The sequence below is a fragment of the Alternaria atra genome (genome assembly GCF_907166805.1).
Source record: "Alternaria atra isolate CS162 genome assembly, contig: 29, whole genome shotgun sequence".
In the NCBI taxonomy this organism is placed as follows: Eukaryota; Fungi; Ascomycota; class Dothideomycetes; order Pleosporales; family Pleosporaceae; genus Alternaria; species Alternaria atra.
In genome coordinates this window covers 2,875,443-2,903,407 of record NW_025091327.1, presented here as the reverse complement: position 1 = coordinate 2,903,407, position 27,965 = coordinate 2,875,443, and the positions used below count along the sequence as shown (strand labels likewise).

Here is a 27,965-nt window from a genome sequence, read left to right as displayed (position 1 = left end):
TCATTCACGAACGCTTTGCATAAACACTCAACCGCCCTCTACAGTCCCCCTCCATCAGCAAGACTGACTACAGACCATCATGAACCTTCTCGCCCTCGCCCTCACCCTCACCCTCACCCTCCTCATCCCCCTCCTCGCCTTCGCGACGCCTACACCCTTTTCTCCCAACACCACCCTCGTCACTCCCGCTGGCTCCAGCACCAAGCACGACCCCCTCAATCAGAAGCCTGCCCACGAACGCCGCGGCATCGCTTACAACGATGTGCACTTCGCCAAGTTCTTCGATATGGAAGGCACCCACGTCACCTGGCGCTACAACTGGGATTCCTCATCTCCGCCGTCAGACGCCTGGTTCCGCTTCATTCCTATGCTGCACTCGCTGCGTGACGATCATACGGGGCGGTGGAAGGATAATGCGGAGTCGATTGCGAGAGAGAACTGGAAACATGGGGAGATGGCGACGTGGATGTTGGGGTTCAACGAGCCGGATAACTGCATGTAAGTTGGGTTATTTTCTTTCCGGTTGTGGCGGGGGATTCGGGGGTGTTGGTGATGAGGACGATGCTAATGGGAGATTAGTCCTGATGCAGGTGGTTCGTGTATCGACGTTCCGACTGCTGTCGCCGGCTGGAAGAAGCACATGCAGCCACTCTCAACCTTCAACAGCAAGACATATCTCGGTTCACCGGGTGTCACGAATGCTGTGTCGTCCGATACCCAGGGATTGGGTTGGCTAGCAAAGTTCTTGGACACGTGCGATGGATGTACCGTCGATTTCCTCAATCTCCACTGGTAAGTTTCTTGCCCTCTTACCAAGCGCTTCATAATCTTCTCTTGACGCTCAGTCGTACTGATGATGCTTCCCACAGGTACGGCCCGGCCCGTAACTCCCAGAACTTCAAAGACCACATCAACGCCGCCCGCAAATTCGCCAAGGGTCTCCCCATCTGGATAACCGAGTTTCGCGCCGATGGAACTGACGACGAGGTGAGAAGTTTCTTGGATGAAGTGATGCCTTGGATGGACAAGTCGCAGGATATCCATCGATATGCGTACTTCATGGCCCGACCCGGTAAGGGTATGCTGATCGATGAGGCGGGCAACGGGCTTAGCGAGATTGGCAAGGAATTCAATCTGTATCACTTGCATTCAAAAGATGGAACGAACATCAAGGGCTCAAACGGAGAGAGGTGGTGGAAAGATGGCTAGAAAGCTTGAGTTCGTCACTGTCGCCCACAACAAGATAGTTAAAATCGTAATGTAGACTGAAGGATTTCGTGAAGACGCTAAGAAGCGTAACATCGAGAGCTGAATATCGGATCATACCTAGACTTATATCTTCATTAGCTTAAATACCATATCTCATATGCTTTCATCAACTACCTGGGCTCCAAGGCAGTCCAATAGCGTCTCTAAACCCCCCCTCAAATACCTCAATTGTCTGATTCATATTCATCCCACTTGCAATTGCCAACTGCAGCATGATCCTCGCTTGAATAGGATGCAGGAAACCTGCCTTTGCATATGAAGGTGTCAGATCTGGACTAGACGGTCCAAAAGAACTGCGAGTCCCAACGACGATCTGGAGGCCACTTGCCAGCGCTTCAGCAATATCTCTTTGACAACTTGGCAGGCCGCCGTTGCCAGTACCAGCAACGACAACACCTTCAGCACCATTTGCGTGCGCGTCTAATACCAATTTCCCGTCGAACTCGCGGGCTGCGTAGAGAATATCGACTTTAGGGAGTGCCGGGTAGGTGGGGTAAGCGGTGACGGCGTCGATATCGAAGTAGTGCTTGTACAACGGCTGAGAAGGTGTGTTGAAGAAGATAGGTAGACTGTTGATGAATATGCCCAAGTCACCTCCAGAGGTAGGGCCAAAAGCATCAGGATTCGTCGAATGCAGCTTACTGACCCAGTAACCAGGAATGATGCGCGCGTTGAAAGCCACCATCAGACCTCTGTTATGTGATTCAGGATTAGCTGCTAGCATCACAGCGTCGAAGAAGTTGGCTTCTCCGTCCCAGGATAAGTGGGTGAACGGACGCATGCTTCCAGTGCCGACGATGGGCTTTCCGCAGTTGACTAGCGAGTCCATGAGGAAAGCCGTCTCCTCGAGGGAGTTGGTGCCGTGGGTATATACCGCGCCGACGATGTCGCTGTCTTCCGAGCATAGCGCATCATGCGCGAAACGAGTCATGTTCATGACTAGAGCATCGTTCGTCCCTGTTGAGCCATCGTCTTCCGTGGTCCAGTTCGATATGGCTAATTGGGTGTTGTTGAGGAGGTATGGGTTGCGGGCGATTATATCCTCTCCCGTTTGGCGAAGCTGGCCATATAAAGTGTCGTCTAGGGCGCCGTATATCGATCCTCCTGCGATAGTTCCTCCTGTGAATAGGACGCTATGGTATGTCAGTCAGAAAGACAGCCACTGGGATGCTTCTTTGCAACGTACAGAACCTTGGGCAGAGTACTGTTACCGCCCAACCATGTCAGACCAAGTCGCTCGCTAGCAGTAGTCGCTTGACGTGGTTGGAACTGTGACGCTGTCGGTGCAGCACTCGCGACAGTGTGCAGAATAGCAGCGACTGCGATGTTAGAGTAGCGCATGGTGCTTGAGGGATCGAGGGCCAACAGATCTGATGCCTTGCAGTTTCTGATCTCGCATCAGATCTTATACTTGCTCTTACCATCCCGCCCTTACCGTCGCCAATCTCCTCTGCTTACATCTGCGGAGATTTAGTCTGCCATACCGCCGAAGACTAGCTATCATTTTGCATCCAGTGTAACAACATGACGCACGATACGTTCTTGGCATCTAGTCATTTGAGGAAGGTGTTTAGCTTATACTGCGAGTAGCATCGGAGTGGTTTATCATTCCTGCGTTATCGTCGTAGATCTTGCCAAGCTACGCTGCAAGGCCCCACGTATGCCAAGAACGGGGATAATAACTTCAACCAAATTGCCGGAAGCTGCCTCTCGCCGTGATGCGGCACGTCGATAATGCAGTGCAGTGTCAGCGCGGCCTCGTAATGGGATGCGGACGACTGGAAACAGGTGAGATGAGTGTCAGGGGAGGAGAAAAGACGATGACGACACTGATATTGAACTTATCGATAAGACTCGCAGACCGCATTCTATCACGACGAGCCATCTCCTGATCAGAGTTTCCAACAGTCAACAATATCACTACAATGCATCACTACAACGCAGGTACTCTATTGTCGTACTCCTGGCGTGTGATGGACTAACTCGATAACACGATGCAAAATTCCAAACACGCGTCTTGCAACCACTTCAAACAATGTCTCTATTTTCTCCTGAGCACAGATTACGCATCTTTAGAACTCATCTATCGACCAACATACCTCAATTCCAACCACCTTGCTGGCGGATAACACATCATCGTCAATCCCATGGCTACAGGAAGCCCCAAATCCGCTCCATTTCCGACTAACGCCGCGATCGGACCCGTGAAGTACGTCTGATACATACACAACACAGCGCCTACCCACCCCCCTACCATGGAAAACAAAGCCGCAAACCCGTGAGGCAAAAGATCTTTTCGATTCCAGATTTCCCAATCAAATGAGCCTTTGCGGAAGATGTATTCATCTTGCACCGTCATGGTGATCCAGATAATGGTCCAATACCCAATCAAACTGAGCCAGTTAATGAAAATATCGAAGAGCGAGTCACGGCCTGCAATAGCGATGATTGTGAAAATGATGCAAGAGAAAGTACTCCAGATAGGTCTGGGAATCTTTGCAAACGGCGCGCCGAGTTGTTGCCAGTTGAGAGCTGCGGCGTACGTGCCTGGGATATTGTTTGCAGCAATACACACAGCCAAGATGATGCAGCAGAAGCTTCCGAAACCATTCAGTGGGCGATATGCCTCTACAACTAGTGCGCCGATGCCATCCGAATCGAAGGATTCCTGCCACGTAGAGTTCTTCAGCAACCCAGAGCCGAGACCGATACCCAGGAACTCAATGAGCAGCTTGCCGCATGTGATGCCACAGGTTGTGGCAGCGAACGTGAGCCAACGGTTTGTGCTTTTTGGGTAGTAGACAACGTAGTCGGCGGATGCGGAAGACCAGCTTAGTGGACCGGAGGCGACGAGGAAGAAGTAGGAGACCCGATTCCCGTGGAGAACAGCGCCGGTTCCGCTTGAGCGGAGCGAGGTATCGAAATGCGGGCCTGCAACGCCAATAAGGACGAAGAGTACGAGGACGGTGGGCGCCCATACGAATCTTTTTGTGTTGTTAGCATGGACTATTATCGTTGAGAAGAAGTGCGAAAAATGTGGACGTACTGTTCGAACTTGTAAAACCACTTTATACCAAAAGTAACCACGACCCAGGTTATAAGCGCTACGATGATGATACCAACGACGACGGACATGCCTCCACCATTTACAGCAGATAAGAGCAGGCCACCCACCAAACAGTCGATTAGTCCGTATCCGATCTCAATGCAGAGATTGAGTATCACGCAGAGTTTCGATGGCCACCAGCCCATTGTGTACTTGGCGACGTTCAGGGTTCGTAGTCCAGAGCGTGGCCCGAATGTTGATATGTACCCTGTGCAAACGGATCCGAAGATTGTGCCAAAGAGACATAGACTATTGACATTGTTAGCTAAGTGTTGCGTTGCCCAAGCACCCGAAGAGCTAGACATACATGAGGGAGTCTGTAAGACCCAAGTTATAACTAACGGGCCCGAGTACACCCAATGTGAGCTGATTTGCTGTGCAGTTCATGGAGAACCAACTAATACAAAATTAGTCACTCTGACGGTTTACAGCATTGATACCCAAAGCTTACATGGTGAACATGTGAATGTAGTCGCGATACGTCATGGCTCGTTCTCGCAGTTCCTCTGGTATCCTCTCGATACCACGGGCCTCAACACCGCAGACAGCATCCAGCTTGTTCGCGAACCTCTGGAGAGCATTCACGGGCTCGCTGATGCCGAGTTCGGGCTCGACATCATGAATAATGGATGACGCATCGACCTTTTCAAACAGTTCAGACTTCCTTTCGTCGGACATTGGTTTTGTGTTAGAGGTATCTGAAACGAACGGTTGCGGTTGTTGTAGTTTGGTATTCCAGATATGAGTTCGCCGAGTTCGATGCTGACTTCAACAGCTAAAAAAGATCAAAGAGAACCCCTTCAAAAACGAACTGCGATACCGTGGATGAACCGTCTCAACGACTGTACCAGTATGTATTATGAGTGTTCCGCTACATCCTGTGCCCTCCGTCTTATAATGGCCGCAACTTCCAGTCAAAACACCACTAGGTGCGCGTTTCCGCATCCAGATATCGCAATCATGGCTATCCTGAGAGTGGGGCAGATGAGTGGGTTCAAAAGCTCTGGGTCGATACCTATCTAGATGAGGCGGATGTTATCTTCTATCTCCAGTGTGGGTCCATAAGCTGGGGTCGACAAGGGATATCCCATTTCGAACGGCGAAAGCGACAGATGGTTGCAGACGACATAACGGGGATTGAGAAGCCGGCGCGACGCTATGTTGCGGGGAAGTAGCTTTGAGCATCTGGCAACCAATGGGTATAGATATCGATAGAGACGGTCCTTTCCCCACTCTTGAGCTGATTGCTAGACAAGAGTGGGGGTTTCTCTTTGACATGGCTACTCGAACAGACGCTAGGAGTGGCACGAACGCAAAGAAAGGGCAAAGAAGTTCAGTATGCTCGAAACAATTGCGTCCGACACCTGGTTGACTTCCTTCGGCTGTCAGGTTGCCTGACTACTCCGGAGAAGAGGGATTGAATCCAGAAGTTGTGGAAGCGAACGGGATTGAAAACTGGGTAGAGAGCGGATGAACATGGAAGATTGACAAGACGGTTAGGATGTCTATGTATAAGACGAGCGTTAGATGAGAAAAATATCGCTTGGGGATGGCAGGGCTGTAAATGTGCAGAAGGGGTACAAGAAGTGCAGATCAAGGGCGAACAGGCAGCTCGACCTTTAGAAGAAACCTCCTAACGAAACACGCAATTCTATAATTCTATATCGCATACTAAAGCATAGGTTCAATTAAAAGTACGAAACAGTAGTTGGGCAATACATCCCACCTCTCTTTTTCCATCACAGCAGCACTTCTCACATCACATCAACCATCCAAGACCCACGCTATGCACGGTGTGTCCTATTCCGAAATAACGAGGAATATGTGTATGTGTACGGGCTCCATGATCGTAATCCATTCGCATAACGTCGAATCGACAGCGAGCTGATCGTGGCTTGCCGTTCTACAAGCTCTTGATGAAACTGGCAAAGAAGAAGGATTTCGGGATTGCGACTGGAGCCGCGTTTTGGAACAGCCATCTCAATCTATATCTGGATATTTTGGGTCGACATGTCTGCATATGATGCTAACGTCGGGAGGAAGATACATCGCTTGCTCTACAAAACGCTGGAATCGCTGTCGACTTCCGAAGTGAACACGAAAGTGATACAATACGACCAAGCAGAGTCGTACGCTGTACGCAAGTTGAGAAAGAGATGGTTGAGCATCACTGTACTAAGATTCTCTGAGACATTTTCGCAAGAATAAAGAGATCGAGTGAAAGATAATATAGACATGGCTCCGTGCGTCGGTGTTAGGTATTGTAAGTGGTTTGATGCGTGCCTTTGCGGGGCTTGGTGCTTCGCGACACCAACGAACGAGAAAGCTAGAGAGTTCCGCCGAACGACACATGGATTATCCTCGATTATTGGCGGAATCTGATTCGGGAAGAAGCGATCAAAAGTGTCGGGACCGAAGAAGAATCTACAATACAGTCTCGCGGCACTCTAGACCGCGCACAAGCCCGACCTCCACGATTTGTCTTGCAGTTTTCCGCATTGGGATGCAAAGGCATCGAGACGCGGCATATGCGCTTCGTAAGACTGGTAACTACAACTCAACTGCCTTCACAAATAGGGTTCGTTACAAAACCGGAAAGTCTGGAGTTTGGTTGGGTGAGCGGTAGGGAGTCGTGGAGAATACAAAAGAAGGCTTACACGGGGGAAGCGTTTCGCGGATGTCACATGTGGATATTCCATGAGCTACCCATGAAGAGAAGGGTGCTACTCGCTAGGGGAAGAGACGTCGATGCGGAGAAGAAGAACAAGAGATATGGATTGAGAGCGAATGGGCATTTGAAACGGAGACTGAAGGACTATAAGGAAATGTGTTGATGCTTTGATCTTGCGGCGAATCTTCGCAAATTATGGTGTTAATGCTATCTAATATGATAGTTTCTCATACAATGCAGGTATCTACAAGTATATAATGCAGGATTATTGTGTCATCCAGAGCTAAGCTCGGATGGGTTAGATCATGTTTCATCCCGTGCCGGCAGGATTCCGGACCCCGAAGTCCGGCCAGAACAACACTTGGAAGCTACCACCTCATCTTCAACTCGACATCGCATCCGCGCGACAGTACATTTCCATTCCGTTGCTTAAGAGGAGTCGTGGGGTCCACCGTGCATCACAGGTACAACTACTGTTACCTTACGTCAATCCGAACTCTGCGTTGTTCGATCTTAGATACCACCGATCTAGAGCTGCCTGTAGCTGACCATATCACACCTCTCCTTTCGTCAAAGCAGAAAATATCCGAGGGTATATTTACTTGGAGTTTCATCTTTTCGTGCATACTTCTCTTTCCATCCTGCTTCAGAAAGAGGGTGTTTCGAAATACTGAGTGGCATCGCGCTGAATTGAGGCAGTTTCCAGCGCCCTAGACCCGATTGGGAAGGATACATCCAGAGCACCCTGTTGGTGACGACCTGGCAGTCTGACAAACGTACCCTGCTTCTATACGTATCGATTGCATTGAGGGGCAGGCAAGATGCGGGGCATTTCGACGTTGTCAGCCGTTCTCCTTCCTTTCTTCTCTACACCATCCGTCTTTGCTTCAGAACAACAGCCATTCGACTTCGGCGCCATGTCTGCACCTCAGTACACCCTACCTCCCCTACCATACGCATACGATGTCAGTATAGCCTGGGAGCACCATGTTACTCCGCATACGTCATGCTCACAGAATATAGGCATTGGAGCCACACATCTCCGCCCAGATCATGGAGCTGCACCACAGCAAGCACCATCAGACATACATCACCAACTTGAACGGTCTTCTCAAAACCCAGGCCGAAGCTGTATCTACCTCCGACATCACTTCGCAAGTCGCTATACAGCAAGGCATCAAGTTCAATGCTGGCGGACACATCAACCACTCACTCTTCTGGCAAAACCTCGCTCCTGCTAGCTCGAACGAGGCGAAGAGCTCTGCTGCTCCCGAGCTGGTCAAGCAGATCAAGGCGACCTGGGGTGACGAGGACAAGTTCAAGGAGGCCTTCAACACTGCTTTACTGGGTATCCAGGGAAGTGGTTGGGGATGGCTGGTCAAGACAGATATGGGAAAGGAGCAGAGGCTGTCTATCGTGACGACCAAGGACCAAGATCCTGTTGTTGGCAAGGGCGAAGTTCCAGTCTTTGGCGTTGACATGGTAAGTCTCCGTCCTCTTCATCTCTCTACCAGCATGTGGCTAACACGAGATGCAGTGGGAGCATGCGTACTATCTCCAGTACCAGAACGGCAAGGCCGCTTACGTCAAGAACATCTGGAATGTCATCAACTGGAAGACGGCGGAGGAGCGTTACCTAGGGTCGCGCGCAGACGCTTTCAGTGTGCTCAAGGCGTCCATTTAAGAGTTGAATTATGGTCTGGACATGATGAAGAACGATAGGAATAATGTAGACTTCATATATACCGTCGTCAGTTCACAAACATACATACAGTTTGTCGAGAGCACCATGGTGGGTTTTAGCGTATGTGCTTGACCAATCGGGTACTCTTCCGAAACTTGCTCAAAGACACGCATTCACTCTCAAACCTCAAACACTAAGTTCCAAACTTGAGCAACGGTGTGAATACTACAAAGTGTATTCGATCCTCGTTGTTGTTTTCGACTATCATTATCAATCACTTTTCCCTCACAAACCCTTTAACCTCATTGAAAATCAGTCGCGCACCGACCATTCCCTGCTTGTTACATACAGTCCCCCTTGAGGATACATCAGGTTTTCAGAATGTGCAACGGCAGCTCGACCCGCGTCAGCCAAGGCGGCTCGATAGCAGTGTTACGCCCAACATCCCACCTATTACGAACACATTCAGAACAAGAAATGCTCTTGCTCTTTACCAACCAACTATCCCAACCGGGTACCAGTGTGGAGTGCCAAGGCCTCGATGAAGTTCTACAAAGAAACAACAATTGGCTCGTAATACAGTAAGTCTAGTTCAATCTCCACTTTTGGGCAGCAGGATGTTGATAGCGTGTTCCAGTCGAGATGGTGATCTGTCCGCGTCACCGCCGCAGAATATATCGGATTCGTTGTATTCTTTTGAGATTGAGGAGTCGCCTCGAGGAATGATGCAGTTACCAGAGAAACTGCATCTGGGTGTTGGTGGTAATGGGATTGTTGGAAGAAGGATTTCAGTTATGACTGGGTCGACGCAACAACCTCTGACATTAGCGGAAGGTGTTGTGGGATGGAATTGAAGAAATGTTTGTTAGCGATATGATATCCATCCTACTTGTTTCCTGTAAGTGAAAGTTTGCATAGAAGATAGGAAATACTAGTAATGAGGCAGCTCTTTCGCAGCAGGGAAATTGACATAAGATAGGTCTTCACATGTGTATCACGAGAAGTATCCTTTGAGGAAAAGACAGTGACCGATGAAGATGGGATATAAAGAGATACCCTAAGCTCACTCAGCAACGCTGCGATAGACCAAGCCAATGGCATCGGGTAGTGAATCAGAAAGGCCAGTGGCGGCACCAGTTGTCCCTCCAGCGAGAGCTAGGGCACCTGTCGTGACAGATTTGATCCCCTCAATCGCCTCACCAATTCTAGATGTTGCACCCTCTGCAATGCCACCGAGAGCTCCGAACAGACCACCACCACCGCCATTGCCATCGTCATCTTCCTCCAGTATCGTGGCTTCCCCAGGTTTAATCGTGATACCTCCGGGAAGTGCCGTTTCTCTGCTCAATCCGAGGATACAGTCACTGTCTGACCACCGACGACGATGCCGTTCGCGAAAAGCTGAGCAATGATGGCGTCAAGCAACATTGAGTCGATAGTATCTTCATCGGAAGAAGGAAGGTGGTAACCCACGCCATGGATAACAGCTTCGAGACTCGATACAGTTGGAATCGTTGCAGGAGCCGTAGAGGCTTGCGATGGCTAGCCTGAAGACATGGTTCCACCATTGCTAGTATCAGGTGGCTGGGTGGCAGTGGGAACAACGGTACTTGGCGCACCATTCGAAGCAGTGACTGTAGTTGTCGCAAGGCTTGTACTGATGGGAAAGGGCGTAACAGACGTACTCTGAGGGAATTTCGACGATGGCTGTGCTGATGACGATGAAGAAATAGGCGAGATCGAGGACCGTGAGCCCTGTGAACTTCTTGGAGTAGATAATTGATGCGTCGAAGCTGGATTCGGAACTGCTCCACTGACTGACGTTGCAAGAGAAAGGGACCTGCTTGTTGAAGTCAGGGTAATGGTGCTGGCAAATATCACGCTGGACCCATTCGATGTCGATCGACCGGAAAAGAGAAGAGAGCCGGGAGAGGCTGCTATGGACAAGGCGAAGAGAGAGGCTACATAGACCGGTGCCGTGCCTGACGATGAATAAATCTTGGCGGTGGATGTAATTGGTTGAACTGTTCCCGGCGAGGATGGTAGTATCCCAGAAAGAGCGGGACCCGTACTCAAGACATACTGATCAGTCGGCGAAAGGTCTCTGGGTACGAAAGGGCCGTCGTCTGGGTACCAACTAGGTACTGATCCAACTGTTAAGTCATGCTCGACTGACCAAGATCAGAGGCTGTAAGGCAGGGAAGCGCGAACGTTGCGAATAATTAGTACGAGAAAGTGCAAATGAAGGAGCTCCATTTCCGCGAGCGGTCTGCCAGTGTTTGTAGTCGTGTTGTAGATTTTATGGTAGGATGTTCGTACTGATCGATATATCCATAGATGAACTGCTCTACGCAATACTTACATCCTCAAACTGAACGCATGCTTACCAGGCAACTCTAACTCTTCGATGTAAAAGACACAATTGAGTTGTGGGTCGCGATAACTACCAGGTCAGAAGTGGTACGAGTCTCAATCAGAAACTCTCGCCACTGCCGTCATGTAACAGGTAGAAGTTGGTCGTATGGGTCTAATGGAGGCGTTACGTCAGGGTAGTATCGTTTGATGAAGATTCATGCCCGCATTCTAGAAAGGACTACTGTTACTGTTGCCAGAATGGCGATAACCTGGCGCGAACGATTTCGCCGCCTTTTAGGTACTTCGATAATGTGGAGTATGCGTCAATGAGGAACAAATCGCTGTGTCAGAATGGGTAGTCGCCTTTATTACTCATGTGTATCACAGAAGCTTCGCTGCCCTCTCCTCGACAATCTGATCATTCGGCCGATGTATATGTACGGTGAGGAAGTTGTTCGACAGGGGTTGAGGCATTGGAAAGTGACACTGTATTCTTAGCGAGGGGATTTGACGCCGCGACTCTGCAGAGGTTTCATGTAGTAGTGCTCGCGCTGCGATATAAGGACGAACGAGCAGAATGACCCCTCATGAAGTGATGGAAATGATGATGAAGCAAGGAAAGCAGAACAACGTTGGTAGGAACTGCTGAGCCGTAAAGGTGTATGAGGAGCATAGACATCCAGGTAGCGTCGTGCCGCAATCAAACCGCCGCTTCGTGCGACATGGTTGACTTCAGTGTTTCGGATTTTAGGTCAAGACATGCCTCAGAGTTGTTGTTGTTGTTGCGGCCGCGCTGTGGGTCAAGATGGGACACCATGCCATCTGGATGAGGGTCGGACATCGGCTCGATCGGCCAGCTCGTGACGTCGCTGCTCACATCGTCATGATTGGCTGCAATCCAAGTAAGTGGGGCCGAACAAACCCACCCCCAAATTCCAACGTTTATGTCCGTACGGTGGACTCCACACTGGCCCAATCACCTTCTTCCTCAGATTCAAAAATGCGAATAACAACGGGAATAAATTCGTGGCGCGATAATCGATCAGTTCACCTAACTAGAATGGCGACGAAAGCTCCGACTCTACCGTAACGCCGCAGCGCCGCAATCCTTCGCACCATGTGAACGCCGAGGGCATGAGGCATTTAGGCAGAATGCAAAAGACGCGCTAACATCCCGCTGTGGAGTCTCCACACTTATGGGCTCCCAACTCGAAGAGGCGGGGGCGTTGGCGGCATGGGCGTCCGCGGACCGGCAGATGCACGTTATTAATCTATACGATATGCAATGGCTGCTTGCTATGATTCTTGGTATGAAAGATGAACGATGGAGCTAGTCACTCTACCAGATATTAGAATCTTCGATACGATCATCTCGAGCGAATCTTCACAGGCCAGACATGGCAACTTCAAAAGGCGGTCGGTCTCGTGCCAGCATCAACACGTAACGATCTCACAAACTCGTCGATTCAGCCGTGATTGCTCAGCATCAGTGCGCCCCCAACGTGTGCTCCCCGCGTCGCCTCCACCGACCACGACTCTGTTCAATAGTACGCCCAGCCGTCAGTGGCTTCTAGCTTACTTCCTTCCCGCACGTTACAAGCAATGGCACGCCAATGCCACGACAGCCACCAATGCTTAAATCACTGCCGCAACCCGAAATAAGCGTCGGTGCCACTGAGCTTAACCGCCAATTTATCCGCAACGAGAAAGCTTCGCGCAGACAACCACTCAGCGTACAGTCCTGTTACCCGAGATAGTGGTATGCTGACCTGGGTGGTCTGCCGTGCGAACTGAGAATGCATATGTAGGAGTGCTTTCCCCATGTTTTCCTTGGTATTGGGATCCAACGGTCAAGGGCTTGTACGAAAAGCTTTTTTAACCAACCCTGCACGCTTGTGCCTTTTTCGACGATCCTTACACCACCCTTCTATCTGTGAACGTACCTGAATCGTCAACATGGCTCCTATCGGCGGTGGTGCTGGTGACTTTGAGGTGGCCGCTCTGGCACGCCGCAAAGCGCTCGCTGGTGCTTCAGGACCCATGGCTTTGGTCAAGAACGCCAGGGTCTTTGGTATCGCGTGTTTTGCCTGCTTGGGTGGTCTCCTCTATGGTTACAACCAGGGTGTCTTCTCTGGTGTACTCACCATGCCTTCCTTCAAGGAGCGTAAGTAGCATCTCACGGTCACAGACGCGACCAGTCACTTACATATGATCAGACATGGGCGACTACATCCAAGACCAACAGACTCTTGAGTGGAACTCCTCCAAGCAAGGTTGGCTCGTGTCTATTCTTGAACTCGGCGCCTGGTTCGGAACCATGTACTCTGGTTTCCTCGCTGAGATCCTCTCCCGTAAATACGCCATTCTCGTCAACGTCGCAATCTTCATCGTCGGTGTCGTCGTTCAATGTACCGCTTCTGCCGGCCAAGGTCACAACGCCATCCTCGGCGGCCGTTTCGTAACGGGTATGGGTGTCGGTTCACTCTCCATGATTGTACCCATGTACAATGCCGAGATTGCGCCTCCTGAAGTGCGTGGTGCGCTTGTCGGTCTCCAGCAATTGAGCATCACCTTGGGTATCATGATCAGTTTCTGGATCGACTACGGTACCAACTACATTGGCGGCACTGGAACTGGACAGAAGGAGGCTGCATGGCTTCTTCCTCTCGCTCTCCAACTTGCCCCCGCTGTTCTTCTCGGCGTCGGTATGATCTTCATGCCTTTCTCGCCTCGTTGGCTCGTCCACCACGGTAAGGAGGCAGAGGCTCGTCGCGTTCTCGCCCGTCTTCGTGGCCTTGATCAGGATCATGAACTGATCGAGCTCGAGTATGCCGAGATTCGCGCCCAGAGTCTGTTCGAGAAGAAGTCATTGGCAGAGCGATTCCCCCATCTCCAAGACATGAGCGCGCTATCCATCTTCAAGCTGCAATTCGTCGCCATCGGCAGTCTGTTTACTACAAGGGGCATGTTCAGGCGTGTCGCCATTTCCACGCTTACCATGTTCTTCCAGCAATGGACAGGAATTAACGCAATCTTGTACTACGCGCCAACAATCTTCCAAGGATTAGGCTTGTCGGGCAATTCCATCAGTCTGCTTGCGACCGGTGTCGTTGGTATTGTCATGTTCCTCGCAACCAGTAAGTTGACCCAAAACATCCCCACATCTAGGACGTGTATTAACAAGCCACAGTCCCCGCAGTCATGTACGTCGACAAACTCGGCCGAAAGCCCGTTCTCGTCAGCGGCGCCATCGGTATGGCGGCCTGCCACTTCATCATCTCCGGTATCGTAGCCAGCTACGAGGACGACTGGCCAAACCATCAAGGCGCTGGTTGGGCTGCTTGCGTCATGGTGTGGCTCTTCGTCATCTTCTTCGGCTACTCCTGGGGTCCATGTGCATGGATTGTCATCGCGGAGATCTGGCCCATGTCCAACCGTCCGTATGGTATCGCACTTGGTGCCTCGTCCAACTGGATGAACAACTTTATCGTTGGTCAGGTTACCCCGGACATGCTTCAGCATCTTCGGTACGGCACTTACATCTTCTTTGGTATTTTTACCGCCATGGGCGCGGCGTTCATCTTCTTCTTCTTCCCGGAGACCAAGGGTCTTTCGCTTGTAAGTTTCTCGATCCGGTGCAAGAGTATGTGGCGCGTGCTAATAAATCGAATAGGAAGAAATGGACACCCTCTTTGGTTCCGTCGGTACTGCGGAGCGCGAGAAGGAGCGCTGGGCTGAGGTTCACAGGGAGGTCGGACTTACCGAGATCCTTGAGCGTGCTGGTGTCTACCACGACAGTGGTGCTGCGGACTACCACAAGGAGAAGGGCAGTATGGAGAAGCCAGAGGTTGTTGAGCATGCTTAGACTCTGTCAATGGCCCCATCGGTATAGGTGAAGTGATTGGCTCTGGAGGAAACTAGGCATGAACGACTTGTATATACCCTTTCGCTTAGCATGTCGTTTAATCCTGAGATATCTGGCTACACGCCTTTAGGTAGTATAACACAACGTACTACTATATGCCACTCTGACTGTGCCACCTCATCATTTTTTTCCCTACAAAACTCACTTCTTAAGTTGCCTAGTAGTCTGTCTCTTCATCCGCTCATCAACCTTCACAACAGGCCTCAGCAGCTTCCTCGTCCCAACAACCGGCCTCTTCACCACACTAGCTCTACCAGCTCTCTCGTCCTCTACCTTCTTCTCCTCCTCAGCAGTCTGTTCCTGAATCCTCCTAGCAACCTCCTCCCACACACCCGGTACGCCCGTCTTCATCGTGTATAACCGTCCCTCCTTGACATAAAATTTAAACCTCGGCTCACTCACCACCTCAACAACCCGTCTCAACACACCCTTCTCCCTCTGCCTTTTCGCCCAAGCATCACTTTTGGGTAGCTCAATGTTAGCTAGGCGGAATCGTTTTGCAGGTAAAGCGCGGAGTTCGTGAAGAAAGGCGGTCGTGTGTTTGCGGAAAGGGAAGATGCGGAGGGTTACGAATTCGAGCTTTGTGTTTGCCGTTTGGTTAGGATTTGTGCGGAGGGAGGTGGCGAAGCGGATGAGGTCCTGGCGAGAGCGGCGGGCGTGTTCGGGGATCTGGAGGAAGACTTGATGGACGAAGGGGGCGGTTAGATAGGCGAGAGTTAGGGTGGGAATTGTGCCCAGGATGCCGACTGCGGGGCGTTGTTAGTCCTGGAGATATGGATGTGGATGATACTGGTGTGTGAAGTTCCATGGCGGTTATAAGTATGTTTGGCTTGACATGAAATGATAACAGCAAAGTAAATCTTGTGTGACATGCGATGGGAAAAATTGAGAAGAAGTCGAACACTCCCCACATCGCTGATGATTTCGGAGTGATGAACATGGCGATTGCGAGGGTAAGGGATGTACTCCAACAACTCAGAGTATAAAATTCCGAGGTCACACAAACTGGCGTAAGATGAGAGTACTTACCCGTGATAGCCTGCATTTTCCTCACGCGTTCATCAGGTTGATTTGCGTTGTTCCAAAGTGGAGGCACACCGAAGACGAGCGTAGTTCCGAATTGCAGCAAGGCCATTGCTTTCCAGAAAGATATCCACGTGGTTCGTGCATCGCCCGCATCGTAGATCAGTAGTCTAGATTTGTATTCTGATATTCTTCGTCAACCATGCCTCTCGAGGTGTTGTTCTTCAAACCGTGTTTGAGATGCTGCGTACTTCGCTCCTTTTCAACAGTCTTGGCTGCTGACTTGGATGATTTTCCAAACCATTGTAGTGTTGGCGATGTGGTGAACTTCCGTTGACAGCTTCGACATATGAAGCCATTGATGCGACCACTAGCCACTGGTCGAGTACCTCTATACACGTTTGCTGAGCTTCGGAAAGAAGCCGCAAAGGCGAGAAGTCGTGGCTGCATGCCAATTGAAGGACGTGGAAAGAAATTGCACACGTCTCTGGGTTTCCTTTGGCATGGGCGTGGTCCAAGTCTCTGCTGCGCAGTCGCACACCTCGCCTGCTAGATGACTGAGCAGATCGCTTACTCAGCAATGAAGTTGTGTGGACGTGTAAGGGTCGAGGTAAGCTACAAACAGACTTGGAGAAATGTCGCGTCGTCACGTGCGCAGCTCGGCTCGGAGCGGAAACTTTACCCGAAGCCGCTCAGGCTAATGCTCGGGGAGATGCCACGGTTCCCTCGACCAACTCCAAGCGACCCACTCGTCCACAGGCGCGAGCATGTTCCTCTCGCGGCTCTGATTTATCTTTTTGCAGCGTTTCAAATTTGTCGGGGCGCTTCATGTGATACGTCGCAAGAATGTTGTTCGCATCTGCGCTGCTGTCGCTCATTTCCTTCCTCTCCTTTGCATCCGCTTACAAAGGCCTCGAGGACGAGACTCTCAAGCACCTACCTGGACCGGGCGATGATTTTGATATAAAGAAAGGCTCGTTGCTGGCGCCTATATTGATCCCCAGAGTCTCTGGGACAGAAGGCAACGCTGCCGTCCGCCAACACTTTATAGACTTCTTCAAGTCGCAGTTGCCGGAATGGAGGATAGAGATGCATAACTCGACGTCGACGACGCCGGTGAGCAAGGGAAAGGAAGTGCCTTTTGTCAACATTATCGCGACGCGTGACCCCCCGGGTGGCTCGGAGGGGGACGTCTCGAGGTTGGCCCTGGTCGCGCATTACGACAGCAAGTATACGCCCAAGGGCTTCATCGGAGCGGTTGATAGTGCGGCCCCATGCGCCATGATTTTGCATGTCGCCCGCAGTATCGATGCGGCGTTGACCAAGAAGTGGGCTGCCGCTGATCCAGACGACTTTGACGTGGAGCACAAAGGTTTGCAGATACTGTTGCTGGACGGCGAGGAGGCTTTCAAGAGCTGGACCGACAGCGACAGTCTCTACGGCGCGCGGTATGAACCCTTCAACCGCTTCGTGATCTAATGCTGACGAGTATACAGAGCTCTCGCTGAAGATTGGGAGTCGACTTTCCACGCCGCATCATCGATTTACCGCACCCCACTCGATTCGATCGACTTGTTCCTCTTGCTCGACCTTCTGGGGTCCAAGGGCCCCCAGGTACCTTCGTATTTCAAGACTACACACTGGGCATATAAGCACATGGCAACTGCTGAGGCACGCCTGCAGAAGCTAGGCTTGATGAAATCTTCCCCGAACCACGAGTCGAAGATGGCAAAGCGCAAAGACAAGAAGCCTCGCGCAGAACGCCCATTTCTACCCGATGCAAACAAACAAAACGATGCATTTATGGGCGGCTTCGTACAGGACGACCACGTCCCTTTCATGGCTCGGGGCGTGGAGATCCTGCATATGATCCCTACGCCCTTCCCAAGAGTGTGGCATACGATCGAAGATGACGGAGAGCACTTGGACATGGACACGGTAGAGGACTGGACGAAGCTGGTCATGGCGTTCACTGCAGAGTGGATGGAGCTTGAAGGTTTTTTCGACTTCAAAGCTGAAAAGCGGAAGGTAGATGCCGAGAAGTCGGAATTGTAAGCATGTTCCTATCAAACTGATTGCATGTAAGTTAACTCGCCATAGTGAGATACCCTAGACCTTTACGAATCAAATCTTCGAATATACCACTGCAGTTGTACAATGCATTGTGCCTTGTGCTCACGAGTACTTTTAGTTCTACGCTGATATTATGCTGACACAGACAAAGGTCGTCAGAGACACAAAGCAAGTCGAGCGCACGTCTTTGACCAATGGCTTGTGAAAGGCACATACCCAATAAGTACAAATGTTCTTACGCATTCGAGACTGCAGCAACATAGCTCGAAAGCTACCCAAACATATTGTCTTGGAGTGTTTGCTCTTTCACTGACAGGCCAACGTGCGTCCAATGTCTGAGTCGTTCGTAACAGGACTCATAACAGTACCCAGCAGCACGCACTATGCCCAAAGGTAAACCGAAGAAGGATAACCCCGCACTGTACGAGGGCTCCCTGGTGCCTTCAGAACCCAACATGACCCGTCAGGTTGCAGCACATAGGCGTGGTGGCACACACAAAGTACGCGACGAGCATAAGACTGATTCCATCTATGACACCTACAACTACAAGGAACTTCTCGATGAAGCGAAGGAGCGCGGCATTTATCGCAAAGACATGAGAAAGGTTGAGATGGCATGGACGCTCAAACACAACGATGAGGAAAAGAAACGTGCGGAACGAGACGCCGTGCTCGCACTCCAGAAAAAGCAACAGGAAGCAAAGGAAGAGGAGGAAAGAAGGGCTGCGGAGAAACAGAAACAGATCGAAGAGAAGCACAAGAGAAGAAGAGAGAAGGAGAGAAGGAGAGAACGTGATGAGAGTGTCAGTGACGACACTCTAAGCGACGCCGATATAGAAGCAGAGGAACGCATGAGGAACGAGTACAAGCGCGAGAATTTCGGCCAGGCGCTGAGCGACGAGTCGTGGGATAGCACGTCAACAGAATCGAGTGCTCCGTCAGTGGACAAAGTCATCAAACCTGACTGCCGACTCCGCCTGTTCGAATGGCCGTACGAAAGGATGCCCTTGCTCGCACCTACGCCGGCAAGGACTATTTTTTCACTTCTGGAGCTGCTACCACGTCACGTCCCTTACGTACCCTTGAAGATCACCACGACATCCAGTAAGCAGAAATTCGTTCTCCCCGGACTTAAGTACCCACCAGGCGTCGATCCTGACTTCGTCCCCATCCTCAATGCCGAAACCCGCACGGCAGCACGCAACGGCCACCTTCTCGGCTCCCTCCGCAAAGCTACCGTCGAAAGCGGTGTCGAATGGGCTCAACGCACCCTCGTGCATGGTTGGAATGCGCACATGTACTTCCACCTCGGCTCTCGCAACGAGACAAAGGTTCTAGCCGACACCTACACCAAATGGTGTCTCGAAAACAGGAAGCTGCTTCGTGTGAAAGGAAAGGGCGATGCGGCTACGGTTGACCGCGCGGCACGACATTCTCAACGACATAAGAATAAGGCGAAGAAGACGGTGGAGGTGTATGAGGCTAGTTTGTGGAGACCGAATGCCATGTGCTATGTTCCGGCGTATTTGGACTATGGACACGAAAGACGGAGTCAGGAGGAGGATAAGCGATTGGAAAATCTATTCTTTGTTAGGTTTCCGCGATGCGATGTACCGCATTACTGCTTCTGGACAAGAGAAGGAGAGTGGAGTAATCCGAATTTCCCGAACCCGGCTTGGGAACCTAGACAGCGGGATGAAGACGTTATTATGAAGGATGAAGAGGAAAAACTTCATCTCGAGTCGAATCATACCCGCAACTCTTGCAGACCTTTCAAAACTCGTTGGACACGAATCCGCAAACCCTCCCTCACTCACACTCACACTCACACTCACACTCACAACCCCACCCTACCACAATCTTCCTCCAAAACAGTGGCAGACACCATAACCCTCATCGAAAATCACCTTTACCACTACGGACTCTCCTCGACCCTCTCCACCTTCCGCCAAAAATGGCTCGCCAACGGGAAAGAAAGGAATTGGAAGACTTTCGCCGCGGCCCTACCAACGCTATGGCCGAGCGGCCATATACCAAATGTCCCGCCTGTGGAAAGTATACCTGGAGCTAATGTTGCTGTCAAGCTGGCTATGATTGACCATTTGAAGGGGTGTGGTGAGACGATGTTTAGTCCGTTACATGGTGGAGAGGTGTGGACGAGGGATGATGATAAAGTTTGGGATGTTGTGGAGGTTGAGGAGGAGAGTGGGGATGAGGATGAGGAGGATAATGAGGATAAAGACGGGGAGGAGGAGCATACTTCATCTTCTCGTTCTACAGGAGACGGCGAGGACAAGACGGATGATGACGACGACGTCGACGATGAAGAAGACAATGATGACGACAAACACAATCAAGAGGTGCCGGATGGTGCCTTTGAGGAGATTGGTTATGAGACCGACGACGAAGCGTTATGTCGCCGTTGTAGTGTGGCTTTTGCGCACGAAGAGAAGCCTGGTGATCCAGTTGTAGCGTGGTTGGAGAAGACTAGTCCGAGATTTGCTCCGCCGACCACGCTAATGGGCTCGTCAAATGTGGAGATGGGCTTGGAGGAGTGGGAAGAGAGATATCTACAGAACCGTGGAGATGGGGAGGCTGATGCGTGTCCGTTCTGCTGCATGCCGTGGGACGGATTGATGGTAGAGGTATGTAGGATGACCATTCGCTGCAGGAGGACTAGATGGCTAACAGTGCAACAGGAACAAGCGAGACATGTACTGTCACACAGTACTGGGAGGCCTACGAAGCCCCAACGTGTATCGGAATCACAACATGCGTTTGTCTCTGGTTCATCTGGTGCTCGGGAAACGAACTTCCACGGGAACCTGGAGGCAGCGCTACATCCCAAAACTCAGCGCTCCAGGATGCATCATTACTCTTTCACGCAGGAATGTTCACCAGTTGATTGTGATGAAGAGCCCTACATGTTATTGCCGCGCGTTCAGACAGTAAGCTGTTGTCCTATCGATCATCAGGAAGCGGTTCCCAAGCCACGGAAACGGAGTATTGATGGCGATGATGGTCTGAAACTTCTGGACATGTACAGTACGGAGCCTGTAAAGCGACGAAAGATTGCCAGACCGTACTTTGAAGTCGTTCGTCATACTAGGTCGCGCTGACGTACCATTCCATAATGGTAGATGCAATATCTGTTCTGCCGTCTTTCGAGATTTCAGCATCCTTACACCACACGGCTGCAATGTCTTATCTGATCGGTGCCATGATTCCATGTATGCAGCCGTTTGTAGCTCACCAGAAAGTTATTCTGCGGCTAGGCTCCTCTTCAGCTGAGAGGATCCAATGGCAACCGGCCTTCTTTGTTATACCGTGCTTTTGTATCGTATTGCGACGACGAATAAGCACGCACCCCGCACTGGAGAGACGAATGTGTCTGGAACGGCACATGTTCAGCATGGAGGCGACGTAGCACAAAGCCGCATTCGGTGATGACTGCATAAATTCGGCAATTTCACCTCACCACGTTTTCAAAGGTATATTTTTCTATATCTAACTCCTACATATGCGAGAGAATGGGGTAGCCCGTTACGTTGGAGCTAACGTATTCAACAATGCTAAATTTCCCCTCATCTCGACACTGCAATAGATGCATGAGAAAGCAATTGATGGCCGTTTCCAACCAAGATATTGATGATCTGGTATTGAACAATCTATATAAGGTAAATCTTGAAGAATCAAAGCTGCACGCAGTGAACATTACTAATTTACTAGTGGTGGTGTTTTCTTCCAGCTGAGCAACGAGCAATATGAAAAAAGGTAACATATAATTGAGTGTTTTCGAAAACCTGATAGGGGGCTGGTGGCATGTTTGAACTATTGGAGGAGCTGCATGGGCTGATCATGTAACTTGTCCCGTTTAGCGCTGACCAATCTTTGCTCTCTTGAGTGATTTGAGGAGTGTCAGCTGAATTGCGCCACCCTGAGCATGTCGGCAATCAAATTGGGTACGATTGCGTCTGTGTATTAGGAAACTTCGAAATGCTACGAGAGTGGGGCCGGAGTGGATGACAAACCCTCGCAGCATTCTACAGTATGCTCTAGCCTGACGAGAATCGGAGCTGAACCGACCGAGGCCTAAATCGTCCACCCCGATGATGTACGTAAATCCATGTAACGATCGCAGGCTGGTCGACAAAGTCGGAGTCCAGCGCAAACTCTACCTAGATACGAAATGCGCTTAGAGTTTGTTTCGTTTGTTGGCCCTAATCAAAGAAGGGAACGCATAGCCTGTGCGCTGGGGCCGTAGTATTCTGCGCGTGAACCACCCCGCTCACGATCTCTGGCGTCAAGCTGCCATTGCAGTTTCATATGTACATGGAGCGCAAAACAAAAGCTGGTCATCTGAAGGACATGGGCTTTCTCATGCGAACCAGATTCAAATGTGTCCATTCGCGTGTCTACCGAGTCATAGTCAAGCAGATCTAGCAGCTCTTGCTTCATCGATAGCCTTGTCTAACTTTTTGCAAAAGGCTTTTCGAATGCCGTGGGCTTCGTAATACGTATCTCTGAGCATCTTTTGAATCTCAACGTTCTTCTCCGACGCCGACTCTCTATGGCGGACCACGTTGTCCAAATTGTCTTCAAAGGACAGGAAGTTATTAAGGACCTGCCTCATCTGATCTGCACATTTTTGCTGAACATTCTTGCCCACTTCAACTGTATGAGGAGTCAATATTCGAATTAAATCGGAGGTGTAGTTACCTAAAGCAACGGACCTTTCTCACGCTCACAGTCTTTGATTTTCTCCATGATCGCAACCTCGTCCTCGGCAAGCCACTTGAGCCTTGTGCTAATAATGTCGAGCCACTTCTTGCCCGCATCGGACGTGCGCGTACTTTTACTCTTGTTGATCAAGTTTCTATAGTCCTCGTATGTATCTTTGAGTTCACAGATGAGGCTGAGCCCATCCTCGTCACGTTCGTCCGAGCGCGTGCTTTTGAGCCGGGCCTCTGGCTGGCTGTCATGGTAGAATTTCGTCATGTTTACAACATCTGGAAAGATAGAATGAACGCGGCTTTTGTATTTTCTGGAGCCTTCAGCTCCGCGACAGACTCCATGCAAGGATGACCGAATTCGTGTTGGTTCCGTGACGCCACCACTGCAGTTGATATGCACCATGATGTGTCAGCCTTGGCAATGCCTCCTGTAATGAAGTGGAAGTGTGGTTGCCTACTGTCTCATATGCCAATTACATCTCACTTCTTCATTGTCCCTATGGATTTAGGACCTGTGTGCGATTTGGAGGCGCAGGAGCAGAGAGCTCGTAGTCCGCATCTTGTTCCGAGCATAGCTTCAAGCGCCCAAAGCGAACGTCCAGAATTGGAGAAAGCACCATTCTCGCAGGATGCAACGAGTACAGCGCCCAAATTGAACTCCACGGCCTCTTTAAACAGTGCAAGAGATACGGGAAGCCTTCGGTCAAAAACGGAATCAATTGCTTCTCTTGGGAGTGATCTGGGCGAGCCGGACGAAAAGTTGATATATCGGCTCGCAAATGAGTTACAAGATGAGCTACCCGTACCCGCTGAGCCATGGTATATGGAGATGACCACGCTACGGCGTATCAACTTTATCGACATCAATAATAAGCTCGCAAGGTGTAGAAAGAAGCTCTATGACACTAGAGCTGCTACAGAAGAGGATATTAAGGAGATCAGACAACTTCTGCACACCCAAGGTACGGACCTAGCTCTTTGATGCAATAATTTATCGCTTCTTCCAACTCCATATTAACGATTTGTACCTATAGCGGAAGCGATCAGGGATTTTGAATACGTTCGCTCCCTTGACTACCTTTCACCCAGCGACCAGCGTCGCCGTCACCAACAAAGTAACAAGTATTTTGAGAAAATCGCAAAAAGTCGCTTTGGGTCTGATGCTTTTGAATCAAGGGCATACAGAAGACTTCGTGATACTTCACAACAGGATCCTTGGAAGGACGAAGTTCAACGTATCCTCTTAATGTTTCTACCCGTGTCGTGGACGTGGACGAAGGGCGAAAAAGCAGTGAACGGAGACGAGTACGACGAAGGACACCGGCCAAATGTAGCAAACGGCTTTGTGGAAAGGCTCGCGAGATTCATTATAGCGATGGCTGGCTCACTTTTTATCTTGGTGCCCATGTACATCATGGCGTTGCACCAGAGCCAGACGAAGAACCTGATCACGACTACGGTTGCGGTTGTGCTGTTTGCAATTACATGTTCGACTATGTTAAAGACGTCGAACGACCAGACTCTATCGGCCACGTTTGGATATGCCGCAGTGTTGATGGTTTTTGTTGGTCTGACTACTCAATGAAATGGTTCAGGTTGAAATGAGAGGGTAGTCATTACGTCATGTTGTGTAGACTAGGAAATATTCAAACTACTCAAGCAACACATGCGGCCGGCCACCAAAGGTGGTATCAGACCCCTCGCAGGATATCCTCAATGACTCCATACGCCTCTTGAGTCACGGTCCTAGTCTCCTGGTCTAAACTTGCCTCATCCGTACTCAGAGCCCATAGCCTCTCCTTCCACAGCTGCCACCGCTCCCTTATCAGCCCGTCTTCTCTCGGCCACAATACCGTCTTTTCGTCCAACGCTGCTGCCCAATACTCTCGCAGCTCTTCATGATCTGTATTCCACAGTGACCAACCTCCATCTCGCACCCAAGTGGCTGCGACACGGACATCTAGCGCCCACACCTGCTCAGACGATATTTTGTGCTTTTTCGGCTCATAGGGCTGGGGCGCTTCGCGCTCCAGTACGTCTTTGCAGGCGTAGAAAACCCACACAGTCTGTGTTGCGGAGGTATCTTTGCTACTTTTTAGCAGCAAAGCTGAAAAAATGCTAAAGCGGAGATACAGCTGATCGCCGCTGCTGCTCATCCTGTTACCAGTCGAACTGTCATTCGTGCTTGGATCACGTATGCCGTCCCAGTCACGCCACTCGTGCAGGATATCATGCACGTCGCGCCACTGCGCATGGAAAAGTGGCAGCTTTGACCAGTGTAGTCTTCCGTCTACTTTCGTATAGCTGCGGAGCCGGAGCTTTGCATCGGACTCTGCAGGCACGTTGGTGGGCTGGCTAGGTGGCTGCGCGCGAATAGCATCAAGGAGAGCAATGTGGGCTCCATGTGAAGATGGATATGATACGACAGCCATGAAGAAGGCGTCCCAGAGTTCCCAGAGCGCGTGAGCGGGGTCGGAACATGTATTGATCGACTCGATGATGTTTTTAGCTGTTTCTTCCGCGAGTGAAGAGTAATTCGTAGAGGTGACAGTACTTTCAATAGACGAAGAGAAGCGATTTGGTGGGTTGCTGCCTGGGATATCGAGAATAGTTGTCATTTTGCTAGAGAAGCTGCAACCGAGAGCCGATTTGTGGCGTCAAGTCCTTTTGAGCTTTGAGAGTCTTTTAACTCGGATCTTGTCTTCGTAGGCGGTGCATCAGGGCTAGGTAGACGTCATAGGACAAAGGGACACAGCCCTAGGCAACCACAAGCACGTGATTTAGTATCCACATGAGGGGGCAGATTTCGTTCGGAGACCGAAGTGCAGTTGGAGGGTCACTAATCCATGATCTAGCATGAGACAGGCTTCTACACAGCCGCAACAGACGGTAAGGAACGAACAACAGATTTAGAGTTTGTGGGGCGATGCACGCAGCGCGCGGCCCGCCAATTTTCCTACCCGGGTAAGCTACCCCACAGTTTGCTTACTGCAGGTGCGCCGCGTGAATGCCGAGCCCTAATTGCGTCATGCATCACTCCACCTACTTCGCAACGTTTTACTTATTCCCGAAGCGCGTTGAACATACACAACCACGAATGCAGAACCGCATCGCAGCCATTATCTGTACATATCGAATGTTTCGACAAGACAGCATCGTCCAACAGCCAACGTGGGTGCCGTCATGTCCGACTGCTAAAACAAATAACATACTCGGGATTACTTCGAGATCGTTCCTTGCCCCGCCGCAGATGTGATGCAGTTCAGGCCCTCCAGCTTTGCGGCCAGGAGCGCCGGCACCCGAGCTTGACACCATACGGCTAAACAAGAAGATTACAGCAGAAGCATAGATCTACAGCTAGGCCTACCGCCTACGCCCCTATGTGTTATCAAACATCCGGTTTACGCTCGCCATTCCCAAAAGAATTCGATGCCTGTACGCGGAGACACTTATGGTAACATTACGGCAAACCGTGTGGGCCATCGTTACGTCGAGCGCTTGTTGCTATTGGATCCTACAATCCATACGCTCAAGCTGTATCTCTCTCATCAAATTTGCCAAGTGATGTCCCGAGACAACATCGAGATGACTTCCATAGTCGCGTCGCAGTCTAGCTAGTGACCTCACCGCCCCAATCTGCCTTGTCAGAACCCTGCCGATGTAACCACACGACAGCGCTACTATAGTATTCAACCCTGGATACAGGCCTCAAACACGAAGAAATGCATGGCAATGACATAAATTCATGTCCTGTGTAGTCTCAGCTGATGTGAGCATTAGGTCGGATCGACCTCGACATCTCTCTATTCAGCTTTATCAAGACGCCTGATTAGGTATTTGCAGTACCTCTACTATCTATACCCAAATCGAGAGGAGTGTGATAGAGGTACAGTGTGCATTGTAGTGACTGGTACCACGTTCCCAAGACATGCTCTGAGAGATGCTATGAGGCACACCGCTAGGTTCCGTTAGAAGGCCTAAGGTTCTTCGAAGGAGATATAAACTGGTCGCTGCGGGAAGCTCATTATTATTTCCATCACTGTTCAACACCTCCATCTCAAGCCATCACGATCTCAAGCTATCCAAAAATCACAATCATCATCTCAACCCTTCTTTGCACCATGCACTTTTCGTCAACCACTACTTTCCTGACATTGGGCCTAGCCCTTGTGCACACCTCCTTCGCCATCCCGGCACCTCTTTCAACGTTGAGCAAGCGGACCGTCGACAACCTCCCGCCCAGCGACCAGTTCGTAGCTTGCCCAGGCTACAGATATAGCCGTGCTCAGGTCGAAAAGGCCATCCAGCAAGGCATCAACCTTACCCCTACCAACGCGCCACAACCAGGTATGTCTGCTATAAAGGATCTCATTTCCCATGAGCTGCACTCATCGCTGAATATATACTCTAAATTTATACCTTGATACTTTTCTTTTCCAGTTCTGACGGACGTCAACACGTGCCCTTTCATAGTAGGTTTTTATGTAGAGGGTACATCTTATGGAGAACGAGTTTCTTCATAATTCTTTCTAAAATCTGTGTATGGTCCACTAACCTCTGGTTTACACCTTCTAGGTGGCTACCCTCATAATTTCGGCAACAACCGAAAGTTGAAGTTTTCCGACGCATGCAACGGCAAGCAGCTGAAAGAATTTCCTCTCCTGCACGGTGACTCCATCTTCGGCGGTGGCGATCCTGGCGCCGACCGTGTAGTATTTTACATCTATACGGACAACCCAGACACAAACCCAACGGAGGATGGCGCATACTGTGGGGTGATGACGCACGATGGGGCGCCTGAGGGCGAGTTCGCGCTCTGCCCCGTGGAGGACTAATGGATGGGATGCACCAAAGGGTTGGACGGACTCATGTAGCAAGTCGTTGCCCAACGATAGCCTGGAAACCTACAAAGAGGATAGTTGCTTGTGAAATGTGTCATATATTTTGAGTAGATGTATACATTGTTTCTCATCTTGCACGCCTATCGACATGAGACAACGCGAACGTCTTTGGGGTTTGCTTCTCTGACTTTGATGCGAGACAAATGCTTCCGCTTCTTCCAAGATGTTTGCGTGGGAGGCGTCGTTTTGCCGCCTAGTATATAGAAATGATGTATTCAGGCGTCA

General features: G+C 50.5%; 11 protein-coding genes across 11 annotated transcripts; 7 read left to right on the top strand and 4 right to left on the bottom strand.

Annotated features, from left to right (window-relative positions):
- Window positions 1-79: 79 nt before the first annotated feature.
- On the top strand, window positions 80-1,209 carry ALTATR162_LOCUS9284 (uncharacterized protein; the record flags this gene model as incomplete). The annotated part of the gene is made up of 3 exons (XM_043316917.1): window positions 80-498; window positions 580-792; window positions 870-1,209. The coding sequence occupies 3 exons, from the start codon at window positions 80-82 to the stop codon at window positions 1,207-1,209; spliced, it is 972 nt and encodes a 323-aa protein (XP_043172852.1).
- Window positions 1,210-1,375: 166 nt separating this feature from the next.
- ALTATR162_LOCUS9283 (uncharacterized protein) lies at window positions 1,376-5,053 on the bottom strand (the record flags this gene model as incomplete). Its single annotated transcript, XM_043316916.1, has 6 exons — window positions 1,376-2,402; window positions 2,456-2,588; window positions 3,496-4,253; window positions 4,316-4,624; window positions 4,683-4,772; window positions 4,827-5,053. The coding sequence occupies 6 exons, from the start codon at window positions 5,051-5,053 to the stop codon at window positions 1,376-1,378; spliced, it is 2,544 nt and encodes an 847-aa protein (XP_043172851.1).
- A 2,814-nt stretch (window positions 5,054-7,867) lies between these two features.
- Window positions 7,868-8,730, top strand: ALTATR162_LOCUS9282 (uncharacterized protein; the record flags this gene model as incomplete). Its single annotated transcript, XM_043316915.1, has 3 exons — window positions 7,868-8,011; window positions 8,070-8,528; window positions 8,584-8,730. 3 exons carry the CDS (start codon window positions 7,868-7,870, stop codon window positions 8,728-8,730), a joined length of 750 nt encoding a protein of 249 aa, XP_043172850.1.
- Window positions 8,731-9,207: 477 nt separating this feature from the next.
- Window positions 9,208-9,699, top strand: ALTATR162_LOCUS9281 (uncharacterized protein; the record flags this gene model as incomplete). The annotated part of the gene is made up of 4 exons (XM_043316914.1): window positions 9,208-9,311; window positions 9,368-9,521; window positions 9,565-9,628; window positions 9,677-9,699. The coding sequence occupies 4 exons, from the start codon at window positions 9,208-9,210 to the stop codon at window positions 9,697-9,699; spliced, it is 345 nt and encodes a 114-aa protein (XP_043172849.1).
- A 3,342-nt stretch (window positions 9,700-13,041) lies between these two features.
- On the top strand, window positions 13,042-14,950 carry ALTATR162_LOCUS9280 (uncharacterized protein; the record flags this gene model as incomplete). The annotated part of the gene is made up of 4 exons (XM_043316913.1): window positions 13,042-13,249; window positions 13,302-14,222; window positions 14,276-14,703; window positions 14,759-14,950. The coding sequence occupies 4 exons, from the start codon at window positions 13,042-13,044 to the stop codon at window positions 14,948-14,950; spliced, it is 1,749 nt and encodes a 582-aa protein (XP_043172848.1).
- Window positions 14,951-15,151: 201 nt separating this feature from the next.
- On the bottom strand, window positions 15,152-16,483 carry ALTATR162_LOCUS9279 (uncharacterized protein; the record flags this gene model as incomplete). Its single annotated transcript, XM_043316912.1, has 3 exons — window positions 15,152-15,756; window positions 16,040-16,216; window positions 16,285-16,483. 3 exons carry the CDS (start codon window positions 16,481-16,483, stop codon window positions 15,152-15,154), a joined length of 981 nt encoding a protein of 326 aa, XP_043172847.1.
- A 396-nt stretch (window positions 16,484-16,879) lies between these two features.
- ALTATR162_LOCUS9278 (uncharacterized protein) lies at window positions 16,880-18,146 on the top strand (the record flags this gene model as incomplete). The annotated part of the gene is made up of 3 exons (XM_043316911.1): window positions 16,880-17,481; window positions 17,530-18,084; window positions 18,134-18,146. The coding sequence occupies 3 exons, from the start codon at window positions 16,880-16,882 to the stop codon at window positions 18,144-18,146; spliced, it is 1,170 nt and encodes a 389-aa protein (XP_043172846.1).
- Window positions 18,147-18,489: 343 nt separating this feature from the next.
- Window positions 18,490-21,225, top strand: ALTATR162_LOCUS9277 (uncharacterized protein; the record flags this gene model as incomplete). The annotated part of the gene is made up of 2 exons (XM_043316910.1): window positions 18,490-20,751; window positions 20,806-21,225. 2 exons carry the CDS (start codon window positions 18,490-18,492, stop codon window positions 21,223-21,225), a joined length of 2,682 nt encoding a protein of 893 aa, XP_043172845.1.
- Window positions 21,226-22,535: 1,310 nt separating this feature from the next.
- ALTATR162_LOCUS9276 (uncharacterized protein) lies at window positions 22,536-23,104 on the bottom strand (the record flags this gene model as incomplete). The annotated part of the gene is made up of 2 exons (XM_043316909.1): window positions 22,536-22,780; window positions 22,855-23,104. 2 exons carry the CDS (start codon window positions 23,102-23,104, stop codon window positions 22,536-22,538), a joined length of 495 nt encoding a protein of 164 aa, XP_043172844.1.
- A 1,426-nt stretch (window positions 23,105-24,530) lies between these two features.
- On the bottom strand, window positions 24,531-25,457 carry ALTATR162_LOCUS9275 (uncharacterized protein; the record flags this gene model as incomplete). Its single annotated transcript, XM_043316908.1, has 1 exon — window positions 24,531-25,457. One exon carries the CDS (start codon window positions 25,455-25,457, stop codon window positions 24,531-24,533), a length of 927 nt encoding a protein of 308 aa, XP_043172843.1.
- A 1,503-nt stretch (window positions 25,458-26,960) lies between these two features.
- Window positions 26,961-27,674, top strand: ALTATR162_LOCUS9274 (uncharacterized protein; the record flags this gene model as incomplete). The annotated part of the gene is made up of 2 exons (XM_043316907.1): window positions 26,961-27,186; window positions 27,415-27,674. 2 exons carry the CDS (start codon window positions 26,961-26,963, stop codon window positions 27,672-27,674), a joined length of 486 nt encoding a protein of 161 aa, XP_043172842.1.
- Window positions 27,675-27,965: the final 291 nt, after the last annotated feature.